At 43.1% G+C, this 17,037-nt stretch overlaps 1 protein-coding gene across 3 annotated transcripts in view; it reads left to right on the top strand.

Annotated features, from left to right (window-relative positions):
* The window catches only part of CLIC5 (chloride intracellular channel 5), a 71,048-nt gene that overhangs the window by 36,680 nt on the left and 17,331 nt on the right, over positions 1-17,037 (top strand). For 2 of the 3 annotated variants that reach the window (XM_420060.7, XM_004935921.5), the window contains exons 2-4: positions 2,282-2,391; positions 2,726-2,851; positions 4,200-4,306. In XM_420060.7, the coding sequence (XP_420060.2) occupies positions 2,282-2,391; positions 2,726-2,851; positions 4,200-4,306 (343 nt within the window). Of the gene's footprint in view, positions 1-2,281; positions 2,392-2,725; positions 2,852-4,199; positions 4,307-7,471; positions 7,526-17,037 lie in introns of all 3 variants that reach the window. The other variant, XM_040698614.2, reaches the window with a different exon arrangement.

The raw sequence follows: 17,037 nt of genomic DNA, 5'->3' as shown, positions 1-17,037 counted from the left end.
TTGGAAGCCTCGTTGGACTGACACAATTAGTTTTGTTTCTCATCTCCAAATGAATCTTATTTCTCCCAGACTCCACGTCTTTGCCCTGTCCCCATTGTCCTCCATCCCTCAGCCTCTCACGTCCCATCACCGCCATCCAACCACTCTGTGTCCCCTCTTCGGTCTTGAGAGGGTTTTTCAGCATTGCCTTTCAGGACTGGGAGAGTGCTAAAAGACACAGACCTGTGTAATCCTTAACCTTTCTGTGAGAGTATGTAGTTGGAGAGAGCAGGGAAACACTCTTCCTGAGTCTCTTTCTTTTGATTCCTTCAAAGGGAGTCAGGTGAGGAGTGAATCAGACTCAATGGAGTCACAAGCCAAAGTAAATCCAGAGAACGTAAGTTGAGAGTCAGCCCTTCTATCTGCCCTGTTTTGCTCTCTAATTCAGTGGTCAATCTGTTTTTCTTCAAATTTAAGGTTCATGATGTATTGTTTGTAGTCACTGTTGGCTGACTCCATGGTGGAGGATATGGGTAGAGTGAGGTGGTGAAAAAGCCAAGGGGAAATTTGGTGTTTTCCCCTATAGAGTTTGCCTCTTTTCAGGAGGATAAGAAGTTACAACTTCTTGGCAAGGTTTTATTAAGCCAAAGCCAAATCAATAAATGTAATTTCACAGTAATTATTGCATGCAACACTGCGGTGCCTGGTATTCCCATGGTAGCACTGCCATTGTTTTGCCGTGAAGCTTGGAGATCAGAGCCAGCTATTTGACTAAGTTGGGCAAAACAAGTCTCCTCACACCCCAGGCAGACAAGAAAATGCATCTTCCCTTGCTCAGCTTCGCATTGTACCTTCACCCATAGAGTTTGCAAATTCCTGCATTTGCCGCGTGCCAGGCATATGGCCAGTCCATAATGTCAGGTAGAGCCACATATCTGAATCTGAACCCAGAGAAAAGCTCTTTACCTAGCCTGAAACCTTACCATGGGCTATCTCTAAGACTTGAGTCCATACCATCTCCATATTTTGGTAGATGGGAAATCTAGAATTTGTTTTTAAACAAAGCATTATCAGAAGCAGTGTTGAAGATGTGAGAAAGATGCACGATGCCTACCAGAAAATCTTTCAGATAAACTTTTCATATGCAAGTTGTAGCAACCAGACACATCTCACAGTGTTTCTTGTTGTGCTGTATTTCACTGAACTGTAGTAATTAGAAGTGATTCCTTCCTTAAGACAGAGAAATGCTACCTCACAGCTTGAATATCAAAAAGATAAAATTTGTGAAAGCAAACAGAGTAATGTGATATTTTCTCCAGAGGAAAAGGCCATGTGTTTTCCTGCCTGTTTCATCAGCCATTTTCAGACACACACTGTGTACATGAAGTGCAGTTATGCAACCCACATGGGTCAACAAAGGAAGGTTGGTTGCTTCACTAGGATTATAAGAATCTTTCAAACACAATGGTACCACAAATTAAAACGGAAATCTATCAAAACCATTATCGTCCTGAAAGCTTTGGCCACAAGTGTAATTATTGTAGAGGGATGTTGTCCTTGGACACAGCTTTGGCGCAGTTCTGCTAGTGTTATTTGTAGCCCTCTATGGCTCAAAGTCAGAACTTGCATGGCTAAGGACCATAAATTTTTAGAGGCAAGAAACAGGCTATTTCCTCAGTGCTAACACTAGCAGTTTTTTATTGTTTTGTAGTGGTTTGTAGGCAACTCATTAGGTGCTAGAGATAGGAACAGACTGAATGCGGTGGCTGAAGTCTGCCTTGAACTTTGGAAGGATTCAGACACAGATTTCTGTCTGGATCCAGTTGTTTGTGTCTGAGGCTCTTGCTTTACTGGACATGAACAAGAACGATCAAAAGTTAGGAATGTTTGGGTTTAAATTGAGTTCCAAAAGTCTCCTGCATTGATGTGCAGTCCACAGGCTTAAACAGGACAGAAGACCTACCCTGGGTTCCCTAGCATGCAGCAGGCAGCCCTGTAGGATGAAAGTAATTGAACATACGTTCAACATACAGTGCAAAGAAAAATGCAGTCTTCTGGGTGTTACTCACCATAAGCAAGGATACAACTTCTGCCCCCAGGAGAAGCACCTTCTCAAGCTCCAGATGAAGGTGGAGTCCTGGAGTAACTCTGCCATTGACCTGAAGATGAATTACATAAAACAACAGGCACTGTATGTTAGTTTTGAACTAGTTATTTCTCTTCCAATATCCGATTTTCCACCATGAGAAAGATGAGCAGTGAACATGTTTGGACTCTTTTTTCCTCTCTCTCTTTCCCTCAGGCGGGTATCGATGGAGAAAGCATTGGGAACTGCCCGTTCTCCCAGCGTCTCTTCATGATCCTCTGGCTCAAAGGAGTTGTGTTCAACGTCACCACTGTTGACCTGAAAAGGTAAAAATAAAAACTGCTTGGTTTTATTGAAAATAGTTACATGATCCACTGTTTTCCCTATAGGAAGGCCTCAGTAAGTTCAATCAGATTGGTATCTGGCCTAGAGAGTCTGTGGTGCACAACAAAATAGTTGGGATTCGGGTTTGTTATTCCTTTTTTCACTTGTGGAATGTTTTTATATTAAACAGAGTGTTCTGGGGTATTTTAAAAGCATCCTCACCACAAACTGCTGAAGAAAAAGAAGGGCAAGCAACTGATTTTGCATGAACTGTGAATATCTGTGACTACCTCACCACAGAGATTAACGATTTCATGACCTTTCTTTTCTGTGCAGAAAACCAGCTGATCTACACAACCTGGCTCCTGGAACTCACCCACCTTTCTTAACTTTCAATGGAGAAGTCAAGACAGATGTTAACAAGATTGAGGAATTCTTGGAAGAGACTCTTGCACCTCCAAAGTAAGAACTGGAGTGTTTTTCAGTCTATATTCCATTTCCTAGGGATGAAAGTTGTCCAAAGAGGAGTTCCTAAAAAGCACTCGCTCCTACAATCTTTACTTACAGGAGTAATATTTATTTATGAAAGTCGTCGGCTTCTGTGAGATGACTTCCATGTGTGAAAGTTACTTGTGTGACTAATGACTGCAGAGCGTTTTCTATGAATGCATTTCAGGATGCCATTGTATGCAGAATTAAGGAGAGCAATACTAAAAAAAAAAAATCATGGGGGTCTGCTGTCCACATTTTATAGAGCTAAAAATAACTTGGACTGGATGCAGAACATTGCCACACAAAATATCTGTGCCAGGAAAAAGCATTTTACTGTGAAAAACAGAAAGGTTCTGAGCTCTTCCAACAAAAAGGCTGGAAGAGGAACTGATCGCAGAAGACAAGGAGCTCTAGAGGCAGAGCAGTGCTCGTTAGTCTCATCAAGAAGTGACAAGAACTCATGATGGAAGTTATAACCATACTAATTCAGTTTAGAAATAGGGCACAGATATTTTGATATGAATGAATAACCCTTGGAACAAACTACTGAGGAAAGTGTCGGATTGGATTCACCAGATATGCCTCAGTTAGTCAAGCATTTGGACTTCATACAAGGATAGTGTAGAAACAGATTGTTGGCTTGTGTTTTGGACCTTGAAATCTATGAATCAATGAAAATTGGCCGAGTTCCTTACGGAGTGTTTTACCTCCGAATGAACCAGCATCTATGGGCCAGTCCTGAGGCAAGCAACCAGGTAATTAATTTCCTATACGCTGGTCCAAGACCACCAAAACCAGTAGGAGTCATTAGTTTGTGTTGACCTTTCAGATCAATGTATTCCTTTGCACCGGGTGTCCCTGAAATAACAATTCAGAGACTGAAAACATGTTCCTTCACCTGGGTGATGTTAACACGCCTTGCTGCTACATCCTGGCATGCATTTTCTGTGCGGGGAGTCAGGCACGACTGCTACTCATAACAGAGAGAGCTGGTTGCCAGCCTCCCCTGCACTTTTCTGGAAATTTATGCTTCCTTTTGATTTAAGGCCACTATATGTTGGATCGTGGTCACATAAAGCACCAGTGTAACTGCTTCTGTCGTGAAGCCATCCCTGTGTAACTATCCAAATCTCTGCCTTGACATACACAGATACTATGAAGAGGATTTTGCCAAGCTGTTGTTTTGAGATAAATGATAGTGTTAATTGCAGCTCCTTGTACAGGGCTTTTTTTTTTTTTCTTTTCCTTTTCTTTCTCCTTGTAAGTAGTATTTGTAATCATCACGATGCTGCTGGTAACAAGGTGTTTCTCCTATCAGGTATCCCAAGCTGGCTGCTAAGCACCGGGAATCAAACACTGCTGGAATTGATATCTTCTCCAAATTTTCTGCTTACATCAAAAATACCAAGCAGCAGGACAATGCTGGTGAGTAGGATCATTACAAATGCGCCAGGGAGATTTAGTGTTTAAAAGACGAATAATTTTACTATTTTCCCCTTGTTTTATTGTAAGCTGTGTTCATATGACTTCAAGTACTACTGCTGATCAGTCTCAGGTGGTAAATTCAATGGACTCAATTCATATGTCCACAGTTGGATTAGCTACATCTATACTAGTACATAAAATAGGTCAGAGAGCCATGGCATTACTCCTGCCTGTAGCAGCCACGCTGCACCAGTAATCCTGTATTCCATTCTGGATGGGTCTGGTGGCTTGTGCTACCTTCTCTACTCTATCTAGCACTGTTCAGAGTGCTAGTTAGCTGGGCCCATGGTGGTGCTAGAGATAGTACTAAAAGCTTAGCAACTAGTGACTCATGAATGAAAGGAGAGAGCAAGCCATGCCTCTTGACCTGCATAATTTCTTAGCTGTAGCCACTGACACCAGATTCTCATCCCACTTACGGTGATGTTATGGTAGTGTAGCTAATTTGCTCATATAAACAGAAAGTAATTGAATGAAAGAAGTGGCTTTGAGAAATGTAATTGCACTCTGCACGCTTCTGACTTTTCCTCATGCGTCTGCGTCAAAAGAAATAACCACAGAAGCTGGATGCCATGCATATTTACACATATCCTATACTTGCTTCTTAATGAAGCTGCTTTTCTTCTCCACATTCCTTTCCCCTCAAAGAGGCACAACTCCAGCCAGTCTAAGTTCCCATTGCTCCATGAAGGAGAATGGTTTTAAACTGCCATATCCCTGGAGATGATCTAACTGGATACTTGCAGTCACTCACTGATGTTCATCTTACCTCATATTACTAATTTCAGAGGCCTAAGGCATGCTAAATGCCATTCAGAGAGGAGGAGGCTTTACAAGTTCCTGCTCTGCCCCAGCTTTCACTTGTGCAGTTATATTTCATTGCCTGGGGCTGGCTCATGAGGTGAGGATGGAGAAGGGATGATTTATGTCAGATAACAATCTGCTCCTTCATATTTTTTTGGTGTTAACGAAAATAATTACAATGCTTAGAGACGCTAAAAGGTTTTTCTGTGTGTGTCTAATGCCAGTGAGATGCTCAGCTAACCTCTGTAGGAAGGCTTGTAAAAAGAAGATAAATTATGAGTTAGCCTAAATTGATGCTACAGTGAAAATAAAATATCTTGGCTGTCCAGAAGAAATCCTTATGGTTTGTGGTGCAATCATAAGTCTCCAATTCAGCTGCTCTGTTCTTTGCATTCAAAAACTGTCACGGGTATTTGCCCACATGTAGAATTCTGGCATGGTGGTTCTCAGTGTCTCTGTGATGTGCAGATCCTGCTCCCATGTAGGCTGGCAGCTCCTGCTGGTAGTTAATGGCTGTGATACCTGGACATCTCTGAGCATGCTGGTGCTCAGCTTTACTCTTTGAAGTAGAGAAGTGCTTAATTTCTTACAGCTGAAGAGCTAGAGCACAAGAAAGACAGAGCAGAGATGAGCAGAGTAATGACCTGTTCTTTGTAGCACCACTGAAGTGCCTGAGGGCCTCGGGGAGCTTGGGGCTGTGAGAGGACACTTACACCATGTGGGAATCAGACCTGACCTATAGCAGAGTCATTGACTTTCAGTTTTCAAGAGCTGGGTGAGAATAGTGTTTCCCTTATCCTGGGGACATTTTCACTGAACTATCCTTCTTTGGAGAATGCCCCTTTCCTTATCTCCATGTGAGTAGTTAAGGTCTAAAAGGAACAGAGATTGCTGCTTGTGGCTATCATGCATTTCCTATACACAGCAGCTCTCAGCTCAAGGTAGTGGTGCATGCCTCACAGCCATGCTCTATGTTGATCCCAAGCTTCAGGTGACTCAGGTTCTTGGGTTAAGCTGGAAATCCACACCTTTATCTGGGACATCAGTTGCAAAGGATCAAAGTACAAAAACAGAAGAACACTTGTTGATAGAACCAAAACAGAATGGAGAACCTGTATCATTGCATCGAAAGTAAATGAAGTTGCTTTTGCTTGGGAATAGGAGAGTGCTGGATACCAAGTTGCCTAAGTCATCATGCATCAGGTTGTTTAAATGATATTCTCTGAACCTAGATTAGGGAGGTGGATTCACCAGTGTGGGATATCAGGCTGGGAATTTGCAGGATCCACTGATCTCTAGCTGTGAGAACTGAGTTTAGCTGTAGTTCATAGAACCATAGAATGGCCTGAGTTGCAAAGGACCACAATGCCCATCCAGTTCCAACCCCCTGCTATGTGCAGGGTCACTAACCAGCAGACCAGGCTGCCCAGAGCCACATCCAGCCTGGCCTTGAATGCCTGCAGGGATGGGGCATCCACAGCCTCCTTGGGCAACCTGTTCAGTGCGTCACCACCCTCTGGGGGAAAAACCTAGTTATATATGATCGTTCCTCGTGGCGTACTGGGTTAGGAGAGGTCATGAGGTCTATGTAACATGAGTTGACACTACAGTCTGTAGCAATTAAATCTTTGTGGAAAAGTGTCATGAACTGATTGAAATTATTAATGAGATTTATGCAGTGGAAGAACACTGGATGTGAGAGTTAATGAGAGCCCAGTGCACACCCAACATAGGCCCCAAATGGTGTTCCTCCCAGAAGGGTTTACAGCTGCAGTCATACAATGGCATCAGGCAACCAGTGGTGCTGTCCCTTGGCCGTGTTGAGGCAGAGGGGTGGTGAGAGGGCACAGACCATACAGTCTGTAGCCTTGAAGTACCTGAATGATTATTTTTCCATGAAAGTGGAAAGGTTATGAAAAAAAAAAAGAGATTTGTGGTATCTTCATTTAGTTTTTTGAATTCTTGCGTGTAAGTGAGCAAACACAACGATACATACATCCATTTGTTTCTAAGATTGTGATACCCTCTGCTGGCAAATACATGAATACTTAAAGCAAGAAGCTTTACAGTCAAAGCTGACACATCCCATGGACAACATAGCTTTCCTTCTGACCAGGTGCTTTCCTCTTACAAGTGCAGTATTGTCAAAGGAGAAGCATTCAGAGTAGCCTATTGATTTTGACAGTGTTTTCATGGAAAATTTTGTGTTTTTTCTGGATGAGCTAAAATTACTTAGAATTCTTCAGCATTACAGAGAATAACAGTACTTTTTTTTTTTCTTCTGGATTTGTACTTCATTAGCCACATGCCATTATGTTTCATACTTGGCACAGAAGCAGGTGATAACCTTCTTGGGTAAGTCTTCATGGCAGTATGGTATTGGTCACGATTTGTTTACTTACTGAAGGTATTTGGCAGCCCGGCTGCCCTTATTTAATAGTTCCCTGAATTTCTGATGCTTTTTTTCCATCTTTGTTTTGCTCACATTTCTGCCTTATAATATAAAAACGTTGAAAGGTTTGGAAAGGGCTGGCTAGGGCTGTAAGCCCAGAAGCAAACATGCTCATGCCATATCAAAGTCCCACCACTTTTAAGCTTCTTGAAAGGGAATGAATTGATTCCAGATCCTCAGGATGTGGCAAGCTGTGTTTAAAGAAAGTGTGTGCATTTATTATTTCAAGTCACTTCAATTACAACGGGCTTGATTCCTTCCACCCCCCATGTCACTCGATAATTTTATAGCAGGCCTCTCTGAAGGAGCGATGGTCTCATCGCAGGCATAGATCCACATCTGGCTTAGATAGCACAGCCGGGTTATTCAGCCCTCCAACCCCAGCACCAGACTTTGCTGCTTGGAGCACCGAGAAGTTCTTATTCACCTCATGGCTGATGCAAAGAGCCCTCGGAACAAAGCAGTGGCAGTCCTCTTTGACATTATCTCCTGCATGCTCTTCCACAGGTTTAGGTTGCTCAGCTTGTGTGAGTAAGCTGCGAGTTTTGAGCTGCTCTGTGCTTAATATCTAGAAGACCTTGACTGAGCACAAGGATGGAAACCACAGCCCTGAGAGTTTACTTTGGTTCCTTTTGTTGATGCTGAGCAAATCACTCCAGCTCTATGCCGAAACCAGAGTAGTAGCAGTTTATCTATTCATTGGAGGAGGATGCATTTTAATTAATTGGAATGCTATGGACAAATTCAGTATCCTGCTTGTGATTTTTCTTGCTGTATACTGCAAACTAAGGGGACAGCCCATAGCCACCACCCATTCACCGTTCCGCCTAAAATCGTAAGCTCTTTGGCTCACAGAATGAGCCCTTTGATTTCATTTATGAGTTTAAAAAGTTGTTCTTGAATGGAGTTCTTAGGAGGCACCAGCCCAGCGTGGGTGGGCGCATTCATTAGCGGCACGGAAGGAGGTTTCTCTGTAGGGCTCTTCAGAAGGCACAAGGCCGGGGGACCACCAGCACGATCCCACGCGCAGGAATTTCCAGCGTCTGACCAGAAGGCCTCCGCTTGTCTGGTTTGGATTTACATAAAGAGGCCAAAAACACAAGAGCATTTAAATCATTAACTTACACGTGATTGAATGCCGTTCACCTCTTTCAGTAGCTGCATCACGCTGCGGTTCGGCGCGTGAGGTGGGAAATGCCTCTCTGTGCATTGCGTCTGTGTGTGTGCACTGGGTATGCACCCACGTGCAGGGCTGGGATTGAAGCTGGCCTTCACCACCGTGAAGCTGCTCTGGCTCTATGGGGTCCCTCCTGCCGAGCAGAGAGCCAGGCCCACAGTCTGGGTAGGTGCACCCATCGAAGTGCACCTGGAAGCCCTCCTTAAATCAGCAGGAAAACAGCAGGTTCCAAAAATTTACATAAGATGTTTACTGCAGTAATAGATCTTGTGGAATCGGAGCTGATGTGCACAGGTCCTTGGTGTGGTTTCATGGATCCTTGATGCTGTGGTCATCCCAATGAGCACAGACTGCTCTACTCAACATCCACACCCAGAGAGGAGAAAACTGCTTTCCCCAAATCTTCCTCCTGCTCAGTGGGGGAGGTCAGACTGGAACCATGACACAGCTCATCCTGACCAGAAATCCTCCCATCCTTTTCCGGGCCTGAAAGCTTCACCCTGTACCCAGCAAAGCTCTTGGCACAGCTCCTGTTGGCTTTAGTGGAGCAAGGTTAAAAAGTGGTGTGAATGCACTGAATGGATGAGGAGTTTCCTTTCACAGGAATGCGGGATCGGACTCTAATTCAGGAGCAATGTTAAGGCTTCACAATTTTTGCATAGTTTTCCAAGGTGCCACAGAAATATATAGGTATAAATGCATGTTGTGTCTGTGTCTCAAATTGCCATTCAGTTTTTTCCTTCTTCCTCTTTAGTTGCAGAATTTCCCTTTTTCCACCACAAAACCCCACACCTGTCCAAACCCAGCATGAGCCATAATTTGTCCTACACTGAGATAATATTAAGTTTTCTCTGCTGTGCAACCAGGAAGGACTAGAAATAGCTGTAAAAATCATTTTGGAGAAAAGGAGTTGCTTTGTGATTGTCTTTCTAGCTGCCGAATGTCTTGGGATGACAGATCTTCAACTGTGGCATTTTGAAACACAAAAAAAGCTATTTTAGAGCATTTAAAACAAGTTTTTATGGCTCCCTCAGAGCCGAGTACTGTCGGGTTCATGGCAACTGAAGTGCCTGGCAGCTTTACAAAACCAGGCCTAATATAAAAAATACCTAGTCTTAGAACATATGTAAGATAGCTTTTCTGCAACATTTGTGGCACATAAAACACCAAATACGTATTGTCAAGTGTGATATAAAGATTTTATTGCCACTCATTTGGGATGACCCATATAACTCACTCATGATATGTTAATAAAACTGTTCTCCACTCTGTCCATTTATAAAACACACATATAAGGATCACTCAAAAAATGGTGATAGCTGTGTGCTAACTTGTTAAGTAGAGCAGCAAGCTGCACTCATCATCCACCCTCAATTGCTTTATCACCATTTTGCCCCATAATTAAAGGCCAGCTCTAAAATGCTCAGAAACAGCATTTTTGCAGAAGTTTACCAGATAAATAACTGTTTGAAAACCTCCCTCAGAATGATTCTGGCTGGAGGCCCAGAGCCATCAATCTTCTGCCTGGTGCCAGGGACAGGTTTCAGGGCTGGTATCTTCTGACCTGCCACAGCCAGGAGCTGAAATCGTATGCCATTGGAAGGAAGAGGTTTTCTCTTTTCTAAAGTGATAACAAATGATTTTCTTTACCTCGGAACTATGTACCTTACTAGGGAAATTTCTGAACTTTCCTATCATTTAGGTTGTTCTTTTTCCCTTCTCGGGTATTTCAACTTAATTTTGCTTATTAAGGCATGAAAATTTCCTGATGGAAATGTGAAAAACACTAATTGAAATCAGTAGAACATGAAAGCTCTCTGTAAGTCCGGATGTGGTCTGACTGCAGGAGCTCCAAGGCAGGACGTGATGCTCCTGCACGGCACGCTGAGGTGCAGCCACTCCAGAAACAGTGCATATTCACCATTAGTGCACTCACAGACATAACTTTCTGACACGTCTGTGTCTGCAAGCTGATGTTGCTTTGAAACCATAACATGCCATATGAGGGGAGAAAAAAAAGGAAAGAAGAAATATGCATATTCATAAACGTATGAGACAGAGAACATGAAAAGCCCTAAAAACCAGTTGACACCATGCTCTCAAGTCAGTGAGCGTAATGATGCTCTCAAACAAGGGCACGGTCTGAGGCCTCGGCTGAACCAGGGCCTACGCGCGGAGCCCAGGCCTAAGCTGAAATCCATGCAAGGGGAGCAGTAGTTGGCAGACATTCTCCTTGAAGAAGGAGTGATTTCCCCTGTGTGTTTGAAGGCTCCTCCAAGTGCTGCTGGCTTCCCTGGGACGCTTTGTTCTGCTTCCCAGCCCAGCTCCTCGCTCACACACAGGAGCAGTAGCACAGCTGGAAGTGGATTAGAGCAAGCTGGCGGCAGCAGTCCTGGGAGGAATTAAGCGCCTCGCTGCTGGGATGGGAGGCCTAAATTACATTATTACTTAGGATTTGGTTTTAACTTTGTTGCTCTGCTGTTTCGCATGGGTGGGTAACTCCACTGGTTGCGACACACTTGGTGCATCTTAAGTGCGTGTCAAAACTGATGAAGTTATGGCCTTACTCAGTAGGACATTCAAATCTTGCATGAACAAACTGCAGGGCAGTTGAACTAGATGGCCTCTGCATGTCCCAGGCACCTGGAAAGATTCTATGCTTTAAGCACCCAAATGGTCCTACTGTCCCAAGAAAGCTGTCCCCAGACTTATATTTAGCACTGGCAGAGCGAGCTAACACATGACAGAGCCCAGGGACTGGCTCTTTATTGCACTGAAGTCCATTTTCAAAACATAGGGACTTCAAAGGGCAAAGCATTGGTCCAGAATCTGTTTTTCCCAGAATATATTTTTTTTGCTTTATCCATGCAAATGTTCTTCATAAATAATTGGGAAGAGAAGAATGAGACATAACTGGAAATCAGTGCTGCTCATTTTCTTTATTAGAGAGGATTTTAAATAATTGACATTTAGCTTGAAAATAGTGTTGGGAGAAAGGTGACAATGAGAATTAGAGACACAGTTATTTTCTAAACATCCCAATTTTGCTGATTGCAGAAAACAATATCAAAATTTCACAGAGCTTGGAGGCTGCAAGAGGCTTTGGGTGCGAAGCACAGCCCTGTCAGTTTCACTCATTCAGCAAATATGCTCCTGTTTTAGTCCTGTAGAGTGTAAGTTGTTTTGCATTTAAGCAGAGAACAGAAGAAACTGAAATGTCTTTACTGCCCAGTGCCCCTCTAAGGAGGGAATGTATTGAGTGAGAGGGGCTCAGGTGATGGCAGTAGCTGGCCCATATTCTACACTGCAGAAGGAGAATCCCTAGTGATTCAGCTGATCAAAACTGAAAGAAGTATATATTCTGGACCTTAACCTGGAGTCAAGATGGCCCTGAAACTTTGAGGAAGGCATCTAGGCAGCAGACTCTTTGACTCTTGGGAATTTCCAAAGCCTTTTTTAACAGGGGACTCCATAACTGGGAGAAGTGTTCTTAATGTATTGTCACAACAGCGCTGTTGCAACAGAGGAAATATGACCTCCCTACTACTGCTTGGGATTTTTTTACGCATCCAAACATAATTATAACCCTTTTTGCTGGTGCTCCTTTTAGAATGCTGAAGTCAAGGCATGATTACGATGATCCCTAAGTCATTTTGTGGGGCTCAAAACGAAAAATCTCAAAAGCAGAGAAACGGTGGATAACAATTACAATTTAAGTCATTTGTAAATCTCATTGTTTCTTTTTTTTTTTTAATGTTAATTCTTATAACTCTGTAGCGATCCTTTTTTGAGTACTAAGTGGAGAAAATAGTAAGAAAACTAAAATGAAATAAGGTGAGGCTGAGATTTTTTAACTGACCCGAGGGACCTGGGGACCCAATAAGCTGCAAAGTGTCATCCACACGTTCTGGCTGAACGTTGCTGACTTTCCCTCCCATGTCTTCGCTGCTGTTTAAGTGAAAGAACTTGAAGTCAACAGAGTGCAATTGGGATGATTCTGTTGTCAACAAGACCTGACTTCTTTTCTGTGATATGGCTAGCACTGAAATGAATTGGCGTTACAGAAGGACCGTTTCTCTTTGCTCAGGCACAGAACACCAGGGGTCCCCACCGCACTGTCTCTGAGCCCAGCGGCGCTCACCGCGTGATAACTTTGCTCTTATTTTAAAGCAGAAGCGTGCAGTTTGTTTTGCTTTGTCAGTCCTCAGATCATCAGGTTTGCTCTTTGCTAATAAAACAGAACCGTACGCTCAGAGCAAACATGTAGCAATGGAGATACTGGAATGCTAATCTCACACTCTAATGGTATGACTTAATATTGTGCAGGGCTTTAAATTTTATTATTATTACATTTTTTGTAATGTATACAAGATGCAAATCAGCTGCTGCATGTCTGCAGTTGTGTCAGGGACACCTGCACTAGCCTAGAGCTGTAGTGGTCAAGATGAGGTCTCTAGGGACAAAGAATAGATGCCTGTCACCTGTGTGCTGCTGTGGAGTTCCGATGATGTGTGAAATGTAGGCGAGGTGCTGGGGCACTGGTAGGCCACTAGTTTTACATTCGGTTGCTTCCTGCCCTCAGGTCACTGTGGCTCCTAGGAGAGTTGGAAATGAGCCTTGCTTTTGGTGTCATTCTAACACCTGGGTTTTCTTCTTACAAAGCTGCACTTGAGGGTGTTCCAGTTTCATTCTTCGTGACGAAGTTATAAGAATTGCTTTTATTTCTTGCCTCCACTGAAAAACAGACTAAGAAGGAAGGAAGAAAATTGATATTTAGCCTGAAACTAGAACCAAATCAACACAAACTTTCTAGATGCTATGAATTGTTTAATTTTCTTCTTAAAGACATTATTGATACACCTGTTTCACTAGACTTGATTTGGGAGTTGGATAGATGATATCACAAAAATAGGATACCTCTTTTTGTTACAGATAATTTCCCTCTGACCTGAAACAAATGCCCATGGCTGGCACATTACTGCTTCTACCAATGTAAAGTTTCTGTCATCCCTATTTCGCCTGTAGGAAGTTGACAGAGTATTTAAATCATTTATGGAAGGTCAAGTAGAATAGCTTGGGAAGAAAAGACTTGGACTTGGGTCTCCTAAACCCAGGTGACCCCAGCCCTGTGGATCACTGTGCTCTGGATGACGAGAAGTTACCTGAGGAGTCCCAGAATGGCTTGGGTTGGAGGAGACCTTACAGATCAGCTGCTTCCAAATGAGGAATTGAGGTTTTTGGCTCAGTCTCTCTGGGGTGAAATTTGACAGGTCTGTCAAAGTATCCCAGAATTTGGGATCAAGCTCTGACTGGTCAATCCATATCACTGAGGTTTTATAGATAGTGTGGAGGGGAAGGGAAGGGAAGGGAAGGGAAGGGAAGGGAAGGGAAGGGAAGGGAAGGGAAGGGAAGGGAAGGGAAGGGAAGGGAAGGGAAGGGAAGGGAAGGGAAGGGAAGGGAAGGGAAGGGAAGGGAAGGGAAGGGAAGGGAAGGGAAGGGAAGGGAAGGGGTCACATCACCTAAGTCTGTTTGTCTAAAAGTTGCACATAAGTCATTCAATTTTCCTTCCGTGTTCTCTGATCTATGAAAAGGTACATAAGTCTACCTCCAAAGGAGAGTTTCATTTACCTTAAAATACAAACTAAAACTGGAAGAACTTCTCTTAGAGTTGCCCGTCTTTTATCAGTATCTATAAAGGAGCCTTGGACAACCAGGTTGGACTAGAAACCTAACATTTAGATAGCCAAAGTTAGACAGGATGAGCCCTACTCATAAGTAACTCAATAGCTTTTCAGTGTGTCTGCTGTGGTTGCTTTGGTTATCAAGCTGCTGTATGTCCCTCTGAGAACTGACTGCAGTGCTCTTGGGATTTAGCAACTCCTTTTCTCTCTGAGGAAAGGCACAGAACATATGCACCGATGTTTCTTGAAAATATATTTATATTTATGTTTGGTTATCCTCTGTGTACACAACTAAAGATTCATTCAGTCAGTGAAAGCAGACAGATTGCAGCTTTTCACGTGGTTGCATGAGCATTTACCCTTATTGTGGGAGCACGATCAGGTCTCTGTTCAAGTGGATATTGAATAATTTATCTTTAATTCATCTTTAATAGCAGAGGTGGCTCACTCCAAAAACTCCCTTTGGCCCAGAGTTGAGTATCTCAATGGTTGGATGCATGGGAGCCTTTTTGTAGGGACTAACCATCATTTGCCCCTCGATACAGATTCTCTTTGGAGCCAGGGATCTTACAAGGCAGAAATACACCTGGAAGTTGGATGTTGCACTGCTCAAGTTGGAGATGTACTTTCCCTTTGGGGTGTGAAGCCTGAGTATCTAAGTAACTATAAAAAATAGGTGAACTGTGGAACTGTATTTAAAGGGTAGGGTTCATCTTTCCTGACTTCACCTTCCTGACTGTTAGGTGTCTAGCCTGAGCTTGTCCTTTAGGTTTCACCTATAATTCATGCTGTGGGAAGGGCACGTGTGCAGGGAGCCGCTCAGCTTCCACTGGGGGTCTCTGACAGTGGGAAGGAGCTGCCCTCCCGAGATGCTTGGTGTGTCTGAGCAGGAGGAGCCCATACAACCAGCTGAGACAAGACACCTGTCTTTTAAACGGCTGAACAGAGGCATTCAAGGCAGCACTGTGGTCTGAAGGGCTGTATCAAAATCACAGACAGGTCAGTATGTAATACAGGGGCAGTAACACGTACTGCAGTTGCAGCTCTGCTGCATGAGAAGGATTAATCTATTCAGATTAAAGTTACAGTACTCTGTTGAGCCTGCTTAAAAAAAGTGAGCAGGATGTAGAAAAATAGAGTGAAAATATGGATCCTTGGTCTTTAATCAGACTGTCAGACTACTAGAATGATATTATTTTCTTACTTTAAATTGCAGTTTCTTAGCTGGTTTCCTTCTCCTACGAGAAAACAGTATTGGGTCTCATATAAAATCAAACTCTGTGAATCTGGAAGTGATCAGGAAAGGTGGTTTGTTTTTCTAAAGTGGAAATAAATCTCAGATTGTTTGTGTGAGACTGTGAATATTTATGTACTGTTCCCCCTCTTCCCTCATTGCGTATTTCACCAAGTTCATTTGCGTGTGTTACGGGATAAATCTTACTGGCGGGCAATGGAAGAAAGCAGTAAAAAGGGAAAGCACCCATTAGTTGTCCAGGGCAGCAGTAGCAACTGTTTTGTGCTGGATTGCTGTTGGCTGAACTTGCTGGGCTTGAAGATTCAGAAACTTGAGGTCCTACTAATTCTGTGTGTGATACTGAGGTCAGACAATGGTTTCAGGTGGTAGCTCCAAAGCCATTGTGTTGCTGTACTTTGATGACTTTAAATTCTTGTCACATGCTTTCAGTGACATGAAGAGGGCTGTATCTATCTATCTTTGGCTTGGAAAAATGTTTTGTGATAAAATGTTGATGTGAGAAAAAAATAGCATGGAAGGTGTGGGTGTCCTGAATGATGGGCAAATTTCAAAGGTTATCCAAATTTTAAAGGTCATGTGAAAATCATAGAATCATAGAATCACGGAATTGCTCAGGTTGAAAAAGACCTTTAAGGTCATCAAGTCTAACCACAACCCAACCATCCTACCCTAACTCTAACAACTATCTGCTAAATCATGTCCCTGAATGATTGAGTATCTTACGTATGACTTAACCAAACAACCTGAACACTTCTTTTCTTATATGTTTATTTGGAAGGTTTATATTATTTTGCTTTAGGATAGTTGTTAAAATGTAAACATTTTTGCTGTGTTTTGTCTTAAAAGTTTTAAAGTTTTAAAATTCAGTTTGACCAAGGAATCAATTACTCTTACTGCTTTTATTGTGCCCTCCATGCTTTGCATAGAATCATAGCACCATAGAATGGCCTGGGTTGAAAAGGACCACAATGACCATCTCGTTCCAACCCCCTGCTATGTGCAGGGTCACCAACCAGCAGCCCAGGCTGCCCAGAGCCACATCCAGCCTGGCCTTGAATGCCTGCAGGGATGGAGCATCCACAGCCTCCTTGGGCAACCTGTTCAGTGCGTCACCACCCCTCTGTGTAGGCATCTCTTCTTATATCAAGTACAATCCTCATCCTGCAGATGGTTCCACTCAGACACATAGAACAGGATAAATCTCACCTCGTTTTAGGTATTTAAGATGTAAGTAGCCAGTTTGCCTATTCTCAAAGGAGTATTCTAAAAAAAAGTGAGGCTCCTCTGGTGGTAGTTCAGCTT

The sequence above is a fragment of the Gallus gallus genome, chromosome 3 (assembly GCF_016699485.2).
Source record: "Gallus gallus isolate bGalGal1 chromosome 3, bGalGal1.mat.broiler.GRCg7b, whole genome shotgun sequence".
Taxonomy (NCBI): domain Eukaryota; kingdom Metazoa; phylum Chordata; class Aves; order Galliformes; family Phasianidae; genus Gallus; species Gallus gallus.
This window is presented reverse-complemented; position numbering and strand designations above follow the sequence as displayed.